Here is a 21,051-nt window from a genome sequence, read left to right as displayed (position 1 = left end):
CATGTGACTATCAAACATCCAGATACCTCAGGCATAATCACGTGATATTTAAACGTCAAACTCTTGGCATCTGAATATCTTCATGACGTCATCTCCAGAACATCAAGCGAATCGAACGAACCGAGAGATGGGTGCCACAGCCTGTATTTCGTGAAAGATCATCTGCAGCTGAGCCTTAGGAACCACTCTGATTGGAGGAGCCATTATTTAATTTGGAAGTTGTGGTTAGTCCGGGGGTCCCGGCTCAAATAGATCTGTATACACATTGCCTAGCTGGCATATGGTGTCTATTGTGAATAAAGTAAGTCGATCACGACGGCAAACACGAAAGACGTCATGTAGTATATGTTTACGAGCTCGCAATCAGGGCAAACAAATATATATGTAAACCTGCTCTTTGCCTCTTCATCTGTTCTTCCTTCATCAACATCTTCTACCTCAACCAAAGTACACAGTTCTTATACTTTCACCCACCAAACACCAATCAATATTCATCATGTCTGACACCGGTCGCAAGGATTTCACCACCAGTATGTGACATTGCTTTATTTGCCTGTGAAATTGTAATGTTATGACATCGTTATTGACCACTTCTTCCCACAGAGGCCAAGGAGGAGATCACTCCCGACTCCACCAAGTCCACCCAGGACAAGGTCAAGGAGACTTTCACAGACACCACTGACCGCACTAGCCGAGGCTTGCAGACCGATGATAGCAAGGGTGCTGGCCAGGAGGCTTTCGACAAGACCCAGCGTGCTAGTGACAACCATGGCCACGGCGGCGCCACCGGTTCCATGTAGGTTACTCTGTTCTTGGAACCAAATAATCATACTCTAACCATACCCCCAGTGGTGACAAGGTCAAGGGTGCTCTCGGCCTCGGCGGCAACTAAGATGGTTTCCCTTAGGTGAGTGGCCATTATCACGGTCATTCCATGACTTCGGATAGCCTTGCCCTCAAGACTTATGAGTTCACGATACTATTTGCGTTTTTTTATTAGCCAAATGACCTGCTCTTTAAATCCATCACATTTTCAAGTGAAAGAAGTTCATTCATTATGTAGAGCAAACATTGTAGAAGGCCAAAGGATGTAGAGAGCTGGCTTTAGTACCGCTCACCTATAGTCCCATTGAATCTCGTCGTCGCTTAAGCTGCCTAAGCTCACGCTCTAGTTCTTTATACTTTGCCTGTGCCCCTGGGGTATCCTTGGGAAGATCATGGAACGCCCTCACACGGCCTTGCAGGGCCTTGACCGTCTCCCGCATCCTGATAACGTTCTCCTCCTCCGCCATCAGCTCCTCAATAGTCGGCCCCCGGGGCTGAACTTTTTCTAGTGAGGCGATGCGATCTTGGTACTCCCCGACCTTGATCGCAAGTGTCTTCGTGCCGCGTATCCACTCCGATGTCAAGCTTTGTGTATCGGAGGGTGTCTCATACGCCACATCGGCCTTCAATTCCTCAAGCTCCGCCTGTAACCGTACCAGCTCTCTCTGGAGATACCGATGCAATGTGTCGACCTTTGCAATTTGTTCCTGGGCCTCAAACTCCTCCACCGTGAGCTCCACAATCGACTGCCCCAGATCCCCCGGGTTCGGATTTAAGGTATTGCCCAGGGCTGCGGCAGAGTCGGCGAGGTCCTCTAGATCACGTCTTCCTTTGTCATCCAAGCACATCTCGACTTCATCAAGGAGTTGATTCTTCTGTTGTTCGTGGGGATCTTTGCGTTCGAACTCTTCCCGCCTTCTGTATGCATCAACAGCATCTTCGCGCGCGCAATGTTGTAGAGTGGCTTCTTCATCTGCGGCATCATTGGCTGCAGCTAGGGTCAGGAGGACACGGAGTGTATCTTCATTGCGCTCGAACTTGGGGACCGGTTTAGGGGCGTATTGTCGATTGAGCCAAGAGTTCACGTACGCCCAATCTTTAGCTTGGATAGCAGCCTGGCGGGCCTTAGCCGGGGAAACGAGTGGACTGTCCATGGGATCAGGTAACGATGTAATTCTAGAAATAAATGATTTGAGACAAATCAGGAGGGGAAAATAAATATGTAGAGTAGTGTTGGCGATAAGATACCGCGAAGGCGGTCGATGCGCCAAGTGCGAGGTTGTCCTCTACTTCCCCTCGCCGACTCTCCGCTGCGCTGCTCGAACAACAATGACCAGCTACTTTACAACAAGTGGCAGCGCCAGTAATGGCGCTAATACACCGACACCGTCATCTCCATTGTCCCCGCCAACGCAGCGCCCGACCGCCCTTACCAATCGGTTGACAACGGTTCTGTCGGCATCGTATGCGGACTCGGACATTCGGGACTCCCTCGAGACTTTGAGCTTGAGGGGCATTCACAACACTGCAGAAACACGTCGACAACTACGACTAGATGTGCAAAAAGAAGTTGTCGATTGCAATGCGGAGATTGTTAAGGACTTCGGGAAAGTGGCAGAGGTGAGACTCCTATTGCTCCTTTAGAGATTGGGACCCGAAAGTCTAATTCAAATGGCAATAACAGCAATTGAGACGGATCGGAACGGTGGTCTCAACACTTAACCAGACATGCGACGATATGCGCAAACGAATCAACCTCGCAAAGCAGGAGACCACGCCGGTACTCGAGGAAGCTAGCGCCCTGATGACACAGAAGAAAGAGACCGAGACCAAACAACAGCTGTTGGAAGCCTTTTCGAAACATTTCTTGGTTCCGGAAGAGGATCTATTGGTTTTGACATCGGCCGAAGAGCCCGTTGACGAGCGGTTCTTTGACGTGCTAGCTCGTGTCAAGCAAGTGCACCACGATTGCGAGGTCTTGCTCGGCGGCGAGAATCAGCGACTGGGCTTGGAGGTAATGGAACTGAGCACCCGGAACCTCAATTCAGCATACCAGAAACTCTACCGATGGGTTCAGAAAGAATTCAGGTCCCTGAATCTAGAGGACCCTCGCATCAGCAGTACGATCCGCCGCGCTCTGCGGGTGCTGGCAGAACGCCCGAGTCTATTCCACAGCTGTTTGGATTTCTTTGCGGAGGCACGGGACTATGTGCTGTCCGATGCTTTCCACTATGCACTGACTGACGCTGTTTCCGGGGCTAATGGGCCCGGCGCCGGTGATCACACTGTCAAACCGATTGAGTTCTCAGCGCATGACCCACTTCGGTACATTGGTGACATGCTTGCGTGGGTGCACTCGACAACTGTATCAGAACGAGAGGCTCTCGAGTCGTTGTTTGTTGATGACGGGGACGAACTCGCTCGGGGGATTCAGGCCGGCCTGAATAGCGAGCCCTGGTCGCGCATCGATGAGGACCAGGAAGTTGCCTTTGATGGCCAAAAGGCACTTAGTGACTTGGTTAACCGCGACCTTACTGGAGTGTCTCGATCACTGCGGCAGAGAATAGAGCTCGTCATTCAGAGCCATGAGGACCCTATTACTTGCTACAAGGTTGTGAGCTTGCTGTCTTTCTACCGCACAACCTTCACTAAACTAGTGGGCGCAAAATCACACTTGGTGGACCTGATCCAGAGCTTGGAAAAGTTCACTCTTGGCCACTTTGAGACTTTGATGCGCGACCAAATCAGCGCGTTGGCGGGCGACAATATTGCCCTAACTCCACCAGACGACTTGTCGCCCCCGCAGTTCTTGTTAGATGCATTGGAAGGCCTGGAATCACTGATGAAGACCTATGAGGCTTCCGTCGGACCAGAAGATTCATCTCCAGATGCGAACAACGAGAACCCATTCACTTCTGTCCTCCGGGCTGCCTTCGATCCATTCTTGACACTAGCCCGGTCCTCATCCGATGAACTTCAAACCACCACAGCGCAGTCTATTTACCGCACCAATATCCTCCTTGCAGCCCGCGCTGCTGTGTCACCATTCCCCTTCGCCAGCTCCACACACGTCCCTCCCATTTCCGCAGCTCTATCAACCCTCCGCAGCGATCTTCTCGACACCCAGCATCAATTCCTCCTGGAGTCCTCTGGTCTCCAAACGCTCTTAGAGGCCCTGGAGCCTTTCTCCGATACCGCCGAAGATAAGACTGAGAAGCCGGACCAGCAAAAACCCCACCTAGCCGACCTGGCCAGTCTCTCAGCCTTCCAGCCAGAATCCTTGATTACATCCAGTCAACAACTCGACGACTTCCTCCCATCTGCACTTATGGACGCAACCGATAATCTGAAGCGTGTACAAAGCCTTTCCCTTATTCAGAGCGTCACTGAGGACGCAGTTGAGGCATTCTGCCGTGATTTCGAGTTCGTCGAAGGCATGATCATTGCCGCCGATGAGGCGCGAGGGACTGTGAATGTGGCCGTTGGAACCGGGACTAGCGTTAGTGACCAGAGTGGTAAATCCGATGGTAAGATAGAAGTGAGCGAGCAGGATGATGAAGAGGGCGATGAACAATGGAGTTTGAGATCGTTGTTCCCTCGAACGACAGGGGAGATCCGAGTGTTGTTGAGTTGATCTATATATTCCCATTACAGGTTGTACTTAATGCATAGTTAACTATGTGGATGTACAATGAAATCCCCAACCTGCAGCTACACAGCCCCAGAACTCTAATTTTGGGGCGCTTTTAGCTTCGTGTTAGAAGTGCTCGGCTGTGATATCCGGGACCGGGGACCCTATTAGGACGCAGGCAAACGCTTGACTCCCGTCTTTTGGTTTCACTGAGCTGCCTGGCTATACTACTTCTGGTCGCCCGCTGAGCCATAATCTGTGTCTATCTTTAGCACATCAGACCAATAAAAACGCACTGACATCTGACTCCCATTTTCTAGTTTCGAATAACGTAGCCCGCGAGGTCCACGGGTAGGTAGCCCGGTTACTTTAGTAATTTTCCCTATAAGGCTGCTGAGCCATAATGTGCGTCTACATTTACTAAAGCATGTAAGAATAAACCAGAATTCATCTACCCCCAATAGGAAAACTTAATAAAACCCAGATGATATGACAGCCCCGGGATTCGGTTTATACTGGTTCAGTACTATCAAGTTGATGAGATGCACACGGCTGGTCGCGATCTAAATCTATAACTAAAAGGCAGATCTAACACACACATTTGGTTATTTAGACCTACACAGCCAAGCCCAGATGTCATAGAGAGACAGGCACACAGCATACAAGTTAACAGGGAAGAAGATATAAAGAACTGAGATAGAAAAGAAGAATCGAATATTCCATTCCTATAATCGTATCGAACATACAAAGTCCCCACAGACAAGGAGGATAGAGGAACAACCCAAGAGGCAGTCAAATAGACACAAGAGAGAGAGCAGAACCAAAAAGAGTCCAAGATGAGTAGATCCAAATCTACTCTATCCGCCTCGCTCGCCAAATTCTCTCGCCCAATCTTCATATTTCCGGAGTCCGTCGTGGGATACACTAGGTCGAATGGAATACAAACTTGCCTCGAAGTCCTGGAAGGTAATGGCGCGGATCTGGTCCATGGGTGTGTGTAGGAGGGCCTCGCCCAGATTGCGCAGGGGACCCATGGCTGCATCTTTGGCGAGGGCTGTTATGTCTGAGCCGGAGAAGCCTGGGAATGTCAATTAGAAAGATGAACCAGACAGGGAAAAAAAAAACATACCTTCTGTCACCTGTACCAGGACCTGGATATCCGCATCGCTCATCTCGTGGTGTTGGTGACTGATAAGTTTGCGTATCTGCTGCTCGCGGACATGATGTTCGGGCAAGGGGATGTACTGGCGACGGACGAAGCGACGACGTGCAGCTTCATCGATATCCCAGGGCATATTGGTAGCCGCTAAAACGAGTACACGAGTAGCATCGCCTTCCTTCTTCTCGCGGCTTGTTTGTTCACGGCCTGCAGCTGCGCGCTGGAGGTCAGACCATTGAACGAGGAATTCAGTCTTGGAGCGACGGGAGGCCTCGTGCTCTGAGCCGGATGATCGGGCAGAGAGGAGGGAATCGATCTCGTCGACGAAGATGATGGATGGGGCGAGGGCTTTGGCGAGGGCGAAGAGGGCGCGCACGAGCTTCTCGCTTTCGCCGTGCCATTTGGATGTTAGGCTTGAGGCGGAGATGGAGAAGAAGGTTGACTTTGATTCTGTGGCTACGGCTCGTGCGAGCATCGTTTTGCCTGTACCTGGGGGACCGAAGAGGAGCATTCCGCGGGCTGGTTCACGGAGACCGGAGAAGAGGTCTGGACGGAGGAATGGGTAGACGACTGCTTCTTTGAGGGCCTTTTTGGCTCCTTCTAAGCCTGCTATGTCGTCCCAATGTACTTCGTCGCCGCGTACTACGATGTCGTTTAGGATTTGCTTTGCTGACTGGGGATCCACGCCCCTGGGCAATTTCTCCATGATTTTCAAGATTTCACTGTCTTCTTCCTCATCTTCGTCCTCTGCGTCGCTTGCTGTGGTCCGCTGATCTGAAGATTCTGGTTCGCTTGACAGTGGGGTTGGTGTCTCTTGCCGTTTGACAGGTGGGGCTTTGCGCCGTATTGCACCATCGCTATTCCCTTGGGAGATAGCCAGCCGGTCGACACTGCGATTGAAATCATCCCCGCTAGCAGGTGATGGAGAAACGCGGGCCGTTTCGCCAATTTTGGGAGGTCTAGGCGCAGATGTTGTCCGCGGCTTATTGTTGGAAGAATTTACTTCGCGGTCAAGCCGAGGCGTCAGACTCCGAGGAGAATTCTCGGACTTAGTAGCTTGTATTGGATGGCTTGTCGGTTGAGAAGATCGCAAGGCCACGGGCTTGGGTTTAACGGATGGTCTAGGTGGTGCAAAGTCCGCCGGGTTCGGCATAGACGTTGAATGAGGAGGATGTTGTAGTTTAGGGCTTTCAGGTAAAGGTGGAGGGCGAGACCCCCGCGGCGGCGGCGGCTGACTAGGCGACTGGGTCGACGGTCTGGGCGAGGACCTCTTCGGAGACGAACGAGGAGGCTCTCGCCAATGAGCAGCAGGAATTCGGTCCGCGGATAGGTGGTCTCGGGAAACGCGAATTCTCGGCTGCGAAGGTCCATCCCCAGAAATAGATCTTGGTTCTGCCTCTCGGCGGAAACTGGGATCGTGAGCGGCGCTTTGCCGGGATGAGGCCAGAGCGGCATCGCTCACAGGCTTTTCACCCGACGCAGAGCGATAGATGCTACCCCATGCTAGGCCTGCAGCCGTGGAGGCAGCAGGTCTCGAGTCCTTCTTCTTTGACGCAACCTTGACTTTTTTGCCATTCTTCTTGCCGTCACTGCTGCGCAAAGTTGTCAACATGGGTTTCCGGCGTTCAGGACTGGAGCCACGCGATCTCGTTTTGCCCGAAGAGTTCGAATGCACACGCAGTGCAGGCGTTCCAGCCGCTGATAGGGTCGCTGGACCCGCATCGTCGTAAACTGGCGGCGAGTCATAACTTTGTTTCGTCGGTAGCGCAGGGCGGCCGGGTATGGCTGCTGGTTTGGAAAGGTCGGTATATCCCACGGCAGGGATTGTTCCATCTCCGATCCAACCAGGAGTGTTGGAAGACGACGGCGGCGGTATTTTTGGAACTGGCCTGCCCTTGACGAGGGTAGCGCTCTCTTTACTGCCATTTGCCTTGCCTCCATTTGCCTCTGCGGATTCTTTCCTGCTTGCTTGGAGAGCGCTTAGTAGATCGACCCGTTCTCGGCATTGAACCTCTAGCGCCCGGATGGAGTCCTGCAGGGCTTTTTCGGTTTCAGATTTCGGGGTATAGTTTGACGGCACACGACGTGCATTGTGATGGTAGATAGTCTCAAGGGCAGATCTCCAGGACCGCAATGCTTCCTCTTCGTTGTTCTAATATAGTGAGCCTCGGGAAACTGGTGTCGAACTAGTGGACTTACCTGGCCCTCAAAGTACACGGCGGTGGAGCACGCGAGATAGCACTCGTCGTACGTCTTCTGCAAGGAAGACGCAGGCCGTGGGCGGATCATTAGGAATATACAGGCCCGCCTGCATCCATTTCACGACAAGTTGGTGGAGTTGGTGAAAGCGATGATCTCCCGCAGGTGGAGGGGGAGGATTTTTCGCGTGACGTCGTCGATTCGGGAGTTACTGCATGCGTCCAGTTGAACTACATAAACTTAAGTATTTTATGTAGTAGCAATTTATATATAAATCAATTAAAATGGTAACTTAAGACATCATCTCTAAATTTCCTCACGTCTATGGGTACATGCAAGATACTAAAAAAAAACATAAGTTATAGTGATGCCACAGAGAACCCAGCCCTCTCAAACCAAAAAAAAAATCAAAACCAAGAGGTTTCTCCAACGCCGGTCACAGTGTAGGACACATCGAATGGAAGAGAGCATCGAAGAATCCAACAATAAGAAAAAAAAAGAAAAATACAAGCTCCAGATTTAATCTCCGAAATCGAAAGTGGCCGTGTCCCGTTTTCCCAAAACTATACATTGCCGAAACGCTTTTCATAAAAAGCCCTAAACATGCAAAGAAGATCGAAACACGAGCTCTGCGGGCCCGAGATGCGCCACAATGGGAGTTGTTGGGCTCCGCCCACCCCCAAATCCAGAACATATTGTAAAAGAACAGACCCATGTCGCCCGAAGATATCAAAGAAAGATTATATGGCGCCCACACAAACGTGGTATATCGAACAAGTAGCAGGTCCATCAGGAATGGCGGATGGGACCCATGGCGAGCGGCCATGCTAGAGGATCAGGGATTCTTTTAGTCGAGGTGCTTCTTGAAGTATGCCTTGGCCATCTCATATGATGTCCTGGAAAAGAAGTCAGTAAATGTTCAATCAAACATTGAGAGAAACCGGGTCTCGGGATGGTACGTACCAGCAAATTGCAGTGCTGGGCATAGTGGAAATAATTCGAGGGCGCATGCCACGCAGGAAGCCAGACCAACCAAACCGGCGCTTGATGATGGCAGCGGCGTTGAACAGACCCTTTGCAGACCGCACCTCCTCGCTCTCTGCGAGGCCACGGGTCTGAAGGAGCGTCTTCACGACGTCAAGGGGAGTGGTAAGACCAGCTGCGAAGGCACCGGCCAGACCACCTGCGATGCAGTGGGTGAATGGGTCGTAATCATTCTTGGGGTTCATGACCTTCGAGATCGACTCGTAGGCAACGAATTGAGTGGCCGTGAAGGGCACGGTCATGCAAAGTGTGGTAGGGTAGGAGACGTAGAAGGCCTGGAGACCTTCAGTGCGGTAGAGGGTCTTGGCGCATTGCGCCAGGGTCTTGTGAACTGAGCCGTGAACCTGCATACGTTGCTTCATGACTAGATAATTGAGTTAGCTGGGCGTGATTTTATTGCCTCACACGGGTCACTTACCATCGAATGGGTTCATCAGCGCATCGCTGGCAATGGTAGCGGCCGCTCCACTCATAGCTGCACGGTAATCAAGTCAGTTGCTGCACAAAAAAAAAACCAATTCAACAGTTATCAGAAAATCTTACCGGCAGCCAAGGGGTGATGTCCATCATCGACATTACCACCAGCCATTTCCTTCACGATCTCATATGTACCGAAGTAGACCGCGTGGGCGGGACCTATCGTCGCGGATCAGAATTGAGTCTTCAACTCAGGACTTTCCACAATATACACACCTGCGCCGACAATGACACTCGAGACTCCCTTCCATAGTGTCCGCCAGCCCTCAACTCGATAGATTGTAGAGACCGCGTTGGTCAATCCGGTGTAGAGACCGCCAGATGAAGGGGTCAAGATTTGCATGCGAGTCTAGCGATGGCCAAATAGTCAGCGCTCAATCCTTTTCCCCCCTAGTTCCAACGCCTTCAACCCAGAAGCCAAGCTTACCTTGAGCAAGTCAACAGGGTACATCACCGAGTGTTCCTTTTATTTTGATCAGCCAAAAATCCCCACAATCATCCCCAACAATCATGTAAACATACTGCTATCCCCGCGAAAGCACCAGCTAGCATATTCCGGCCGAGGCCATAGTTGGAAGGAAGGGCTTCGTAGCTAAAACAGAACGGATCGCATTAGTTTTCGGTCACAAAATCGGATTCCGCAGGGCGACCACAGGGCGAACAAGAAAGTCAGGATGCTCAACAGGGACCATCGAGCAATAGCTGGAGGATATTATATCACCAGAATATAAGATGCGTTGGTCCCTGTGTTCATTCCAGCGATCCCGATGCCCGATTGCCTGGGGAAGAAAAAAATCCATCGGAGAGCGACATACTCGAATTCCTGCCCGGGGATTTGATCGGAAGCCGCCATGGAGCTTCCGCTAGCTCAAGGCGCAGCTGTAGCAGATAAAGAATTCGAGCGGAGAGGAAGGGAGGTGGTTTGCTGTGGCGGAGGTGGAGGAAGGAAAAGGTGAAGATGAGATAAACTGGGATTGGATTGGAGATCCCGCGGAGACACAGGCACAAGACCAACAATAGTGTAAAAGGACAAAAAGCCAACAAATTGAGACAACAAATGAAGAAATGAAGAGTAGAAGAAGCAAAAAAAAAAAGTAGAAGATGAATCTCTTTTATTATTTTTTAAAACGGAATAACCTGGAGAGGAAATATTGGAAATTTAGGTGTTTTGGAGCGGAAAACGGCGCTAAGGAAATTATTCACGGACTTGCCAGGTTGGGGTTATTATGGATTGGGATTCCATTCTACGGAGTACTATGTTATATTTCTATTCTTTGGACTATTAGAGACTATTTTCTACATATTCTCCTTCTATCTTATTTATTCCCCTTACTTCAATCCCTTTAGAAGGACTTTGTAGGCCTTGGAGAATGTGTACATGCTTAATCAGAATTGACGGCTAGACCCTTATGCCTCGGAACTACGACACATATAATATGAAAGGTCGAAGTTGAACTACAATATATGTACTCCGTACATCGAAGTAACTTGTACTCCGTACTCAGGATAGCCCCGGAATAATGACACATACATATAACGTCAAACATTGTACGAATACCAATACGCAGTAAACACAGTAAAATATCTCTCCGAAACATCCGATGACGGAGTTTAGACCTGGTCCCAACAGAGAACACACCTTAACTTTTTTTGATGTAAAGTACCATACCAGTACCTTTATAGTGTACCAACCACAGTACAGGTACATAACTGGTACCCCCTTGATTTTATCAATCTGATAAGACCGCCGCCCCCTAATAACCTTGGAAGCCATCGTTCGCCCTTGACCACATTTCGCCTAACTCATCTTATTATTGAGTGGAGCTTTCGGCTTCCTGGTCTTCCAGAAGGTTTTTTTTCTTTCATTAAAAATACTTACACAAGCGTCTCCTGTATACTCCATAGATAGGTGTATATTGTTCATATTATATCTCATATCCATTGTTAACTTCCAAGGCTTGGCTCTCATTTCAAACTTGGGAGGCGAAGCAGAAAGCAGAACACGCGGTTTCTCACTGGGGCATGCCGAGGCCCGGTGGGACTACAAGCCGCGAACTAAACTCATCTGGTCTATATTGACTCGGATTCTGCGAGGGCCCCTTGTTTCTCGGGGAAAAAAATCTTACACTCCATCGTCAAGGGGTAGATCGAACACAGTATTGTTGTATGTTGTATATCAATTTGAGCTGCATACTGTGAGAGCCACTCACTCTATATTATATAGGAGCGTACATAGGCAGAGTCCCTGTTCTTCTTCCACTCACTACAACATACGCAGGAATGATGCATTGAATGGGAGGACTTCACTGCTATCTGCCTGTTATATCATCTGGAAATAATCAATTCGGTTAAAAAGAAAGAAAAAAAAACCGCTGCGCCTGAACTCAAAGCAATGAAAAATAGAACACGGAAGCTGTGATGAAAGCAGCACACACCAAAAGAAAAGCCCTCATCAAATGAGGATACATGCATGCAATTCGACGTGATTTGAGGGAGCGGGAAAACAAAAAAAAAAAAAAAAATAGGCCCGTGTCAGCCCTGGGGATGGATGGATATGACCTTTGCTGTTGCCAAACCAGTGCAGGGGCGATGATCTCAATGGCTTAAGTGTTAGGGATGGTAGAGGAAAAGGAAAATGTATGCTGAAACTTCTTGCAAAGAAGTAGATGTCGTTCACGTCGTCAAGATCTCGTCCGTAGTCTACGGCGAGTGGGGGGTTACAGTGAGTTGTGATTTACCACTCAATGTTAAACGACCACTCTCCTAGAAAACACGTGTTAGCAATGTAGGGAAGACAGGAAAACACATGGGAAATTCCCACGTACCATTCTTCAGGTTCTCAGCAGTGTCACTCAATAGAATCACCCGGCGCTTGTTGCAATAAGCAGTCTTGTCCAGAATATCAACCTTGAGTCCTGCCAGTTCGGCAACCGGCTTTTCGAACATCTCACTGAGACTCTCAACGGCCATCTCCAGATCCTTCTGGTTATCCTCAAAAATTTCAGTCAGATTGTTGCGAGCAAGGTAAAATGCAAATGCATAAGTCCACTTCAGGGTCTGGCGGCACTGCTGCAGAGCCTGCGACGCGGTGTCTAGGAACTGCACCTCAATCCAGGATAGACCAGACTGTGACTGGAGACTAGTCATCTTCTTCTCGGTCTTGAGGTATAAATCCTTGTCGAGTTTGGCGGACTGCTCGTGGTTCGCATATCGATTATAGTAATGTAGGTAGCGCTCCAGGGATGAACGCGATTTGGCTTGAGCAGTGCGCGCGTCTGCGCCTGACTTTTCTTCGTATCGATTGCAGTTATACCAACTCGTGCCATGCTCGGACCAGAGGCCCATACACATCCAGCAGAACTCGTACTTGCACTTGCGGCAAGTCATATGGTTACAGCCGCCGTTCTTCTCGATCGTCGAGTTACACTTGGTACACTCTTTGGTATTTGCCGAGATCCAGTTGGCCGTCTCAGAGTCATCTTCACATTTCTGTAACCACATTTTGACAAGCGTGCATGGCGCGGGCTGGTGATCACTGAGGGAACAGCCGAAGCAGAACTCGTGCTTGCAAAAACATCGCACTGTTGGAACTATGCGACGGAGATCACGGTTCTTTACCCCACAGTCAATGGCGTATTGACAGTTTGGTGCTGGACACCATTTTAGGTTTTCTTTATCGTCGACGTAGGTCCGAGTTAAAAGTTCACGATACCTGTAGTGAGACATGTGTTAGCGAACTCTCACTTCCATCTAAACGCAGCCTGCAGAATAGAACACCCACCTTCCTTGAAGCTCTTTTGTCACGAGCAGATCCAGCGACTTGGAGTCCACGATGCGATTACAGCCATCGCCTGGACACTGGATTCTGCCAGCCTCTCCTTCCTCCTTAATTTTCTGTCCCAAGTAGTGCCGATAGCAGTCAACACAATATCGGTGACCACAGCGCATGGCATACGTCTCGAGGTCATCCCCGTCCTCGCAGCAAATGTCACACATGAAGCCCGGAACGCGCTCGGTCTTCGCGGTTCCCTCAAAGTTCGACCCAAGACCAGCGTTTTCCAACGTCTCCTCCGGATGCTCCATATAGGACTCGATCAACTTTTCTTTGTTCCACCGCCCGAACCGCAACAATATCGCCACCGACTCAGGTGGTAGCCCAAGGATGGCGCAAACCTCGTTGACCTGGCCGAGCTGTTCATGATCGATATCTGGAGGGTCGAGTACCTTGAACTCGACTTCGTATGGCTTCTTTTTATGTTTGATGAGGTCTTTATCGTCCGAAAACCCGGCGTCGAGATCATCGAAGTCTGCTTCCCAAAACACAGCATGTTAGTCACCATACTCTAGACATAGATAGACACACAAAAGAAAGCAACGCAAATGTCAGACGGACACACACGCACCTTCACCCAAGCTCTCATCATCAGAACCCTGGGTACCCAAGAAATCATCCTGGCTAGAGACGTCGCTCATGAACTCATCGTCAGAGTCCATACTGGCGGTGGTGGGCGTCGCGGAGAGCCTCTTTTTTGAGCGGGAACTGACGGGACTTTCCCTCTCTGTGGGTTCTATTGCGGTTGTAGACTCGCTTTGGTGGGAGCGTGGGTCGGACGCAGAAGTGGATTTCCGGGAGCCGTGGGCGGCTTTTGGCAGTGCCTCGTCCGCAATCGCCTCAGCCGCCTTTCTCTTTCGCGTTATTGGAGGCGTGGTGAACGTAACGGCAAAGATGCCGGCAAGGGGGATGTGGGAGATCGGGCCAGACGTCACTGGGTAAAACCTGTGACGGGCACGGATAGAGGGGAGTGGGGAAGCGTAAGATCTCCGGGCTGTTGGCCCCGAAGGCGGCTCCAACCGGTGTTCGAAGGAATTACGACTTTCGGCTTCGAGATACTCTTGAGAGTATACTTAGAGTATACTTTAGAGTATGATTTTGAATCTCTATAATTCTATTACTTACAATTTGAAAACGCAAACAAAACTCCCAGGATAAGAAAATATTTCAAGATTGGTCAGCTGATGGATCTCCGTATCCTCTTTCAGCCCATTGACTCAGATATGAATCATTCCAGTGCCCCAGCCTCGTTTACCTGCGGAGGCTTTAGGCTTCCATGAGCTACGGAGTACTCCGTATAGAGAGTTATGTTAGGCTTTCAAAGAAGATGTCTATATCTGACTAATCGTCAATCCTGAAGTGTTCTAACTATAAATAGTTACATACAAGAAGCTACTAGGTAAAAACAAGGAACCTTGAACGTCATATTGGAATTTTTTAATGAAAACATGTGGTATCTACTCATCATCACTCTCCTCCTCGGATTCTTCTTCGCTACTCTCCTCCTCTGCCTCGGCGAGCCAATCAACGAATTGCTGGGTCTGGCTGCGGACAGTCCGCATTTCCTCGGTGTTACTAGAGCGCTCATCGTTCCACCACTGGTCGTAAGCCTCTTCCTCGATAAGGTCAAGTTCATATAGAGACTTGGCAGTAAAGAGAAGGACGGTATCGCCCTTGTTACGATGAATAAGATCCTGCTGGAGTGAGAGCAGTAGATCCACCTGATCCTTCTTCTGTTCCTTGTTGCGATCAAATAGAGTGCGCTCAACCACCTCCTTGTATGCTGTGAAAACCCCGTTGACTGCTGGGCCGGCACCCTTGCCGCTCTCCATGAGCTGCTGGATATGCTTCATAAACGATGTCACGATGGCGCGGCGGACCTGGTTGTCCGAGGCGTTTGCGCTCATGCGCAGCGTGACCAGCTCGAGCTGCACGACGTCTGCTGCCACACCTTCACGTAGACTGTCGAACAAGCTGACTGAGGCGTCGTGGTGGAAGTTGTCTGCATCCTCGTCTGCAGAGAAACTGCTCCGCTCAGATCGTGCCCAAGAGGTATTAGAGACTTCAGATGAGAGTGTTGAAATGGAGGCGGAAGAGAGTGAGAGATTGGGCATGCGGTACACTGTAGATGGCATAAAGTTAGTAATCTGGCAGAGGAGACACACTCGGAAAAAACATACCAAGTCCCGATGAAGCTACGCTCATGTCATCGTCTTCATCTTCATCTTCCTCGCCGTGAATGAACTCATAGCCTTCGCCTTCTTCGCCAACGACTGCGGGATCGTTCTTGCCCACGCCACCATCGTTCCGAGTTTTCGTGATACGCTTCCCACTCTCCACCCAGATGTTATCAGCGATTTTCACACCATAGGAGAGGAGCGCTCCGGCGGCAACGGCACAATTCTTGCCAATAACCACGCCATCAGCGATAATCGCCCCACGGACGTCTGTGTTATCGCCGATCACGACATCGTCCCAAACATAGGCACCATCCAGTTTGACATTACGGCCAATTTTACAGTTTCGACCGAGCACGGAGTTGTGGACTTCCGCCCGGTCTCCAATGCTAGTGCCTTTCCCGATGACTGTGCGGCGCCCAATGACGCAAGAGCGTGCCAGGGTCACCCCGGTTTCTTGGTACATGCTTCCCTTACGAAGTGTGTACGTGTGACCAGGGAGCAAGTTCGTATCCGGGCACAAGGGATATGTCCAGCGTGAGAGAATATCCTTGCTTATCGCGTCGTAGGCCTTCAGGTTGCGCACGCGCGCAGCGTAGTGGTCCTTGATGATGTATGTATGCAGAGTCTTGCCGTTCAACTCATAGTCCTTCAAAACACCGAACAGGTAGTGTTTCCGCGGCGATTGGTAATCGAAACTATCTGACCATAAGCTCAGCACGTCCGGGGTGCAGATATCGATGCTGCAGTCGATCAAGTCTTGGCGGATATCCAGTTCGGGGTTTTTGAGAATAATTTCGGCGTCAATATTCAGACGAGATAACTGCTCGCCATCATGGCGATCGATCTCCTCGTAGTGGAGGCAGCGGTCCTTTGTAGGGTCAATGACGAAAACCGGGGAAACTGATGTGGACTTGGTCCTGTGCTGCAGGCCAGCCTCTCTTAGAACCATGGTCATGATCGCATTTTTGTCAAGTGCTCGGCGGGCCCGGTGTTCAGCCAATGCGCCCTCGATGGGTAGGTTGCTGATCACGTCGCCGCTCACAACGATAAAGTCTCCTGTGATAAGGTGCTTGCCGTCCAGATCACGCATAACGTCACCGACAGAGGTGGAAGTCGACTTAAGGAACGTAAATTGCTTGAATGGTGAAGACGGTGCCCTCCATTTTGATGCACTAGCAATATAGGTCAGCTCTGCCATCCGTATCAGAGGGAGTCCCTAGGACAAACCTACATGATGTATTTCTCCAGTTGATCCGAGTGCGCTCCTGCGTAGAGGAAGACCTCCTCCACGCCTGCATTGGCCAGAAATTCGAGGGTGTATTCGATCAAGGGCGTATTTGCGAGCGGCAAAAGGCACTGTAATAATTTCGTTCGTTAATTTCGGCGTTTTGGGACACAGATGTTTTGCGGTAGGGACATACACGAGGCTTGTCGCGGGTGAATGGCTCGAATCTTGTCTCGAAGGTATCTGCGAGCACCTAAGCAAAGGCACAAGTCAGCAAACATATAACACACCGAAAGGACTTTGGCAGGAACAGTCACGCAACCATTTGCCAACTGCTAGACCTACCACAGCTTGAAATGTCTCTTCCACTTCCTCCGCCGCATTGGGCTTCGGCTTTTGCCCGGCTTTCTGCTTGGGAGCCATTTCTGTAAGGAGGGTTAGCAACGAATTCTTTATCGTTCTAGAGAGTCGTAGGAACTAGTTCTCGTGAAGCGCTGGTGGGAAAGCGGCAGGGCTATTTTACCTTCAATGTGTCAACAACGCGTTAAGCCCAGGGTTGGTGAAAGTAAACTGAGAGAGGTCGGGATAGATCCTCAGATACTTTCTCCAGAAATAGCACCAAAGAAACGCGCGATCTTGCTATCAAAGAAGAGCACAAAAAAGCCTCGGAGTCATCCCGCCCACTTGTTTGCATCGTTTGCACCTCAATCCGATTAGTATTGTTGCCTTAGGCATGTATTCCCAAATAGGTTTAGTCTAGATCCTATAGATCACTCATTCACTAGAATATTTTGAACGAATGAATGTAATGTCAACTATTAACGGTCTGATGTATTTAAATGCATGCATTTATGTATTGACTATGTAGTACAATAGTAGCAGTCACATACCGGCCAAGCCGACACGGATCCTGATACGTACATGTACTACATACATATCGATAAGCATATTTCCTACACTGCTCGCTCCTCCTTTTAAAAACTCTGGCACTAATAAAGGAGTATTATAAGCCCTATTATTGTGTCACATTTTGCCCTGAAACCTCTAGATAAAATATAATATCAATCTTGCAATCTTACCCTTTTGTGAAGCCATGATTCTCATATATATGTATGCAAGAAGCAGAGTCGGCAGAACACCATGTGCACTTTCATAAGCTTTGTTGAGCCTCATTGTTGCAATGCAAAACATGCGGCACATAAATTGTTTTTATTTCGGACATGCTCAGCCTTTGTGAGTTTATACAGAGGATACTCGACTAGTTGCCACTAGATGCAATCCACATAGCCTTCCCGGTTCGGATACTTGAGCTATCCGTATACCCATAATTTTCGAGTCTCACCAATCTCCTCTGACCCGGCACCGGCAAATAGTCAGTCTGGATAGATGCCTTGAGTCTAGGCATCAATTGTGCAATCTGTGAGACCGGACGTGAAGGTTCCGGGGATGTCTAGCACTGGCGGGTCCAAGGAGGGAGGTGGACGATGTCGTCCACAATAAGAAGAAAATGATTGGTTCGAGCTGTATGGAGGCATTAACTTCATTTGCCGAGTTAAAGACCCAAGCCTCAATACTATCTAGTTTGATATTCGAAGTGGATGCAGGCGATGGCGCGCAATTTCAAATCCATCTATCTGGGTCTATATAAGTATACCGGGGACGAGCCTTACCTCTGTTGAACTATTCTCCAGAATTCCCATTGAAACATGTCTCCTGTCATGCCCCCTGAGATGTTCCGGCCCCCGTACGACCCGGCACTTCAACCCAAACCCGATGCTCTCGATCTCTCCTTCTTCGATACTATCGACAAGATCCGAGCTGTGACCTCTACATTCTCCGCCGAAACCGTCCTCGCTGGGGTTCCACGCATGCAACATGCAGAACATGTCGCTGATTCGCTGGATGGCCCAGTCACCCTTTCTGTGTTCACCAGCAAGTCATCCACAAACCGCTCCCGACCAGCAGTGTACATTATCCACGGCGGCGGCCAAATAGCCGGCAACCGATCCAGCACGACAGACAGCCTAATGCGCTTCTTCGAAGGCATTGATATTGTCGCAATATCTGTTGAATACCGTCTAGCCCCAGAGCATCCAGCCACGGCGGCTTTGAATGACAGCTACGACGGGGTAGTTTGGGTAGCGGACCACACAGCCGAGCTTGGGATCGACCCTGCGCAAATAATGATTCTGGGCGGCTCCGGCGGCGGTCCCATCGCAGCAGGATGCTCCTTGCTTGCGCGGCAGAACCGGCACCCAACGATAAACCTGCTTGCACAAATGCTGATTACGCCTATGCTGGATGACCGGGGCCAGACGGTGTCGGCGAAGCAGTTTGACATGTTGGACCGTGGTGTGGGGTTACCAATCAGATGGCATGGGACTGTGTCCTTGGACAGGACAGACCGGCACAAGTTGATTACATGGTTGCACCTGCGCGTGCGACGGACCTGACGGGGTTACCACCGACGTTTATCGATGTGGGAGAGGCGGAGGTATTTCGGGATGAGACCGTTGCGTACGCGTCGCTCTTGTGGAAGTGTTGTGTCTCTACCGAGCTTCACGTCTGGAGGGGGACATTTCATGGTTTCGAGACGCAGATGCCTGGTGCACCGGAGGATAGCCAAGTTGCAGTAGCGAGGGCCTCGATTGCTACAAAGAAATCGTGGATCAGGAGGGTTTTCAAAGTGGATGAGTAGCCACTAGTGAGATTAGGATATGTTCGCAGCATGGTTGCATGAAGATGAACAACCCAGTATCCGGATTTGTCAGGAATATAGAACATGTATGCACATTTCCGCCACTTGATATCATGTCTAATGTATTAATCCAGGTGTAACCCATCCCCAAATGTATTCTGGTAGGCGCCAGGTACAGTTGTGAGTCCGTCTATCAAGAATGGGCATCTTCGTAAGGTATCACACGTAAACGATGTCGCGTGCGTGATATCACCACCAACATATCAAGCTACCAGTGGCCACTGGCAAAGCTCTCTCCTCATTAACGTAGACTATGTAGCCGGATCCTTCCACTCCGCCCTGAGTGTTTCTGGCGTCTTTCCTCTTCTACCCACGCAATCAAGCTCTCCAGGACGTTTTGCGATATGGGGCACTGGAACTCGACGCCTGGCAGTGCACCACTCCAGGAGCCTCAAAATAGCGATAAAACCCCGCAGCTAAGGGATCCCGCTCTAGTAACTTTTGGCAATAGTCCGACGTTCCGTTGGCGAAGATGGCTTCATCAGCCAGTCCACGCCATGTGATCATTTTACCACCGGTAGCGCGGAATCCAGAGAAGTCTGGGCTCGCAGCTTCAGCTTTGTACTCGTCGGAGAGAGCATCGTACTGTTCAAAGGAGAGTGTGGTGAGATCGAAGTCGCGGTCGTTGAGTACAAAGAGGCGCAGCCATTCCTCAGAGACTTTAAAGGGAAGGCCACTCCAGGACGTCAAGCCCTCGTGAGTATTGCATTCTACCCATGGGAGAAGCTCGCGTCATAGTTCAACCCGTACCATATTTGGGACTGCTCAGGCCCAGCAGGGCCCTTCAAGATCTGATGCGCCAGAATGGCGACATACTTTGTGATCGTGCGCAGGACACCATTACAGCCATATGGCTGTCAATAAATCAATCAAAGTTCAATTAACCTGTTGCAGTCTAACTAGTTGCGTATGACTATGCAGGCGCTTCATCCAGCTGGAGCAAGAACTCGAAGCCAAACGCCGAGCGGGATCTCTCCTAGAGAGTACATACAGATACTGATCGTAAAGAGCGGAATCAGCCTATTCTGACAGAAATCTGTCTGTATTCAAATGTATGGGTAAAATGGCATATATGAACAACTCTATCTAAGATGACAAAAACCGCAATTTCAACAATCTGTGCGGAATCGATGACTAAACTATAATATGCACTTTTGTACGGTAAACCGAGTACACGAAATCACTTGACTTGTATAAGATCTGGTTTCTACCATGTATTCGGACTTGGTATTCGACAAATATCTATAAGCTCGGGCTTACAATCAGAAACCCTAGCATCACTTGGCTTACTAGCCAGTTGGAAAGATTGTACAGAAATTCCGCGTGCTATTTTCTGTCGAAAGACATGATAAGATCCTGTTTTTTTGAAGTGACCTCCACGCCTAACGAATTCCGAGATGTTGGTGATATCAACCCCTTTGGTTCCTCAATTTCCACAGGTTTTGAGCTTCTCGACATTCCTAAAAGTGTTCCATGAATTCGTTATAGGAGTACACTTTATCCCGTAGAACACAAGCATTAGACTAAACCCTGGATGACCCTAGATCCTTTTCCAATGCAATTTGACACCCACTACAGCAGATCCCATTCTGAATGCCGCCGCTTTCAATATCGAGATAGGGTAAAGAGGTAGTCACTATGTAACGTAGCAGCGCTCTTCCCTTTGGCTGTGTCCCTCGTGCCATCTCGTCTTCTTTACGTAAGGATAACCTGCTAACAAA

The 21,051-nt window shown here is 49.8% G+C and overlaps 8 protein-coding genes across 8 annotated transcripts; 3 read left to right on the top strand and 5 right to left on the bottom strand.

Annotated features, from left to right (window-relative positions):
- The first annotated feature begins 432 nt into the window (after nt 1-432).
- On the top strand, nt 433-998 carry N7455_012309 (heat shock 9/12 family protein). Its single transcript, XM_040952701.2, has 3 exons — nt 433-530; nt 604-796; nt 850-998. The coding sequence occupies exons 1-3, from the start codon at nt 497-499 to the stop codon at nt 890-892; spliced, it is 270 nt and encodes an 89-aa protein (XP_040816832.1). The 5' UTR covers nt 433-496; the 3' UTR covers nt 893-998.
- A 120-nt stretch (nt 999-1,118) lies between these two features.
- Nucleotides 1,119-1,979, bottom strand: N7455_012308 (uncharacterized protein; the record flags this gene model as incomplete). Its single annotated transcript, XM_040952754.2, has 1 exon — nt 1,119-1,979. The coding sequence occupies one exon, from the start codon at nt 1,977-1,979 to the stop codon at nt 1,119-1,121; it is 861 nt and encodes a 286-aa protein (XP_040816788.2).
- A 175-nt stretch (nt 1,980-2,154) lies between these two features.
- On the top strand, nt 2,155-4,459 carry cog6 (Golgi transport complex subunit COG6; the record flags this gene model as incomplete). Its single annotated transcript, XM_040952491.2, has 2 exons — nt 2,155-2,445; nt 2,510-4,459. 2 exons carry the CDS (start codon nt 2,155-2,157, stop codon nt 4,457-4,459), a joined length of 2,241 nt encoding a protein of 746 aa, XP_040817068.2.
- An 854-nt stretch (nt 4,460-5,313) lies between these two features.
- N7455_012306 (uncharacterized protein) lies at nt 5,314-7,904 on the bottom strand (the record flags this gene model as incomplete). Its single annotated transcript, XM_040952488.2, has 3 exons — nt 5,314-5,534; nt 5,586-7,767; nt 7,815-7,904. The coding sequence occupies 3 exons, from the start codon at nt 7,902-7,904 to the stop codon at nt 5,314-5,316; spliced, it is 2,493 nt and encodes an 830-aa protein (XP_040816697.2).
- Nucleotides 7,905-8,661: 757 nt separating this feature from the next.
- On the bottom strand, nt 8,662-10,188 carry mrsA (putative mitochondrial carrier protein; the record flags this gene model as incomplete). The annotated part of the gene is made up of 8 exons (XM_040952667.1): nt 8,662-8,710; nt 8,778-9,222; nt 9,277-9,333; nt 9,402-9,494; nt 9,552-9,684; nt 9,763-9,798; nt 9,858-9,927; nt 10,151-10,188. 8 exons carry the CDS (start codon nt 10,186-10,188, stop codon nt 8,662-8,664), a joined length of 921 nt encoding a protein of 306 aa, XP_040816913.1.
- Nucleotides 10,189-12,069: 1,881 nt separating this feature from the next.
- N7455_012304 (uncharacterized protein) lies at nt 12,070-16,995 on the bottom strand (the record flags this gene model as incomplete). The annotated part of the gene is made up of 9 exons (XM_040952851.2): nt 12,070-12,098; nt 12,161-13,047; nt 13,117-13,642; nt 13,739-14,227; nt 14,639-15,289; nt 15,348-16,519; nt 16,579-16,703; nt 16,769-16,825; nt 16,918-16,995. The coding sequence occupies 9 exons, from the start codon at nt 16,993-16,995 to the stop codon at nt 12,070-12,072; spliced, it is 4,014 nt and encodes a 1,337-aa protein (XP_040816898.2).
- A 1,283-nt stretch (nt 16,996-18,278) lies between these two features.
- N7455_012303 (alpha/beta hydrolase) lies at nt 18,279-19,270 on the top strand (the record flags this gene model as incomplete). The annotated part of the gene is made up of 2 exons (XM_065606860.1): nt 18,279-18,931; nt 18,976-19,270. The coding sequence occupies 2 exons, from the start codon at nt 18,279-18,281 to the stop codon at nt 19,268-19,270; spliced, it is 948 nt and encodes a 315-aa protein (XP_065460026.1).
- Nucleotides 19,271-19,648: 378 nt separating this feature from the next.
- Nucleotides 19,649-20,083, bottom strand: N7455_012302 (uncharacterized protein; the record flags this gene model as incomplete). Its single annotated transcript, XM_065606859.1, has 2 exons — nt 19,649-20,023; nt 20,081-20,083. The coding sequence occupies 2 exons, from the start codon at nt 20,081-20,083 to the stop codon at nt 19,649-19,651; spliced, it is 378 nt and encodes a 125-aa protein (XP_065460025.1).
- Between the last annotated feature and the right edge of the window lie 968 nt (nt 20,084-21,051).

Source organism: Penicillium solitum, assembly GCF_028829755.1.
Source record: "Penicillium solitum strain IBT 25940 chromosome Unknown utg000009l_segment0_segment0, whole genome shotgun sequence".
Classification (NCBI taxonomy): domain Eukaryota; kingdom Fungi; phylum Ascomycota; class Eurotiomycetes; order Eurotiales; family Aspergillaceae; genus Penicillium; species Penicillium solitum.
This window is presented reverse-complemented; position numbering and strand designations above follow the sequence as displayed.

Bases quoted from the DNA above. Each gene is read 5' to 3' on its own strand.
- N7455_012309 (XM_040952701.2), top strand. From the start codon at position 497: ATGTCTGACACCGGTCGCAAGGATTTCACCACCA. The intron at 531-603 runs GTATGTGACATT...TTCTTCCCACAG, and splicing joins TCGCAAGGATTTCACCACCA to AGGCCAAGGAGGAGATCACT. The intron at 797-849 runs GTAGGTTACTCT...CCATACCCCCAG, and splicing joins GGCGGCGCCACCGGTTCCAT to TGGTGACAAGGTCAAGGGTG.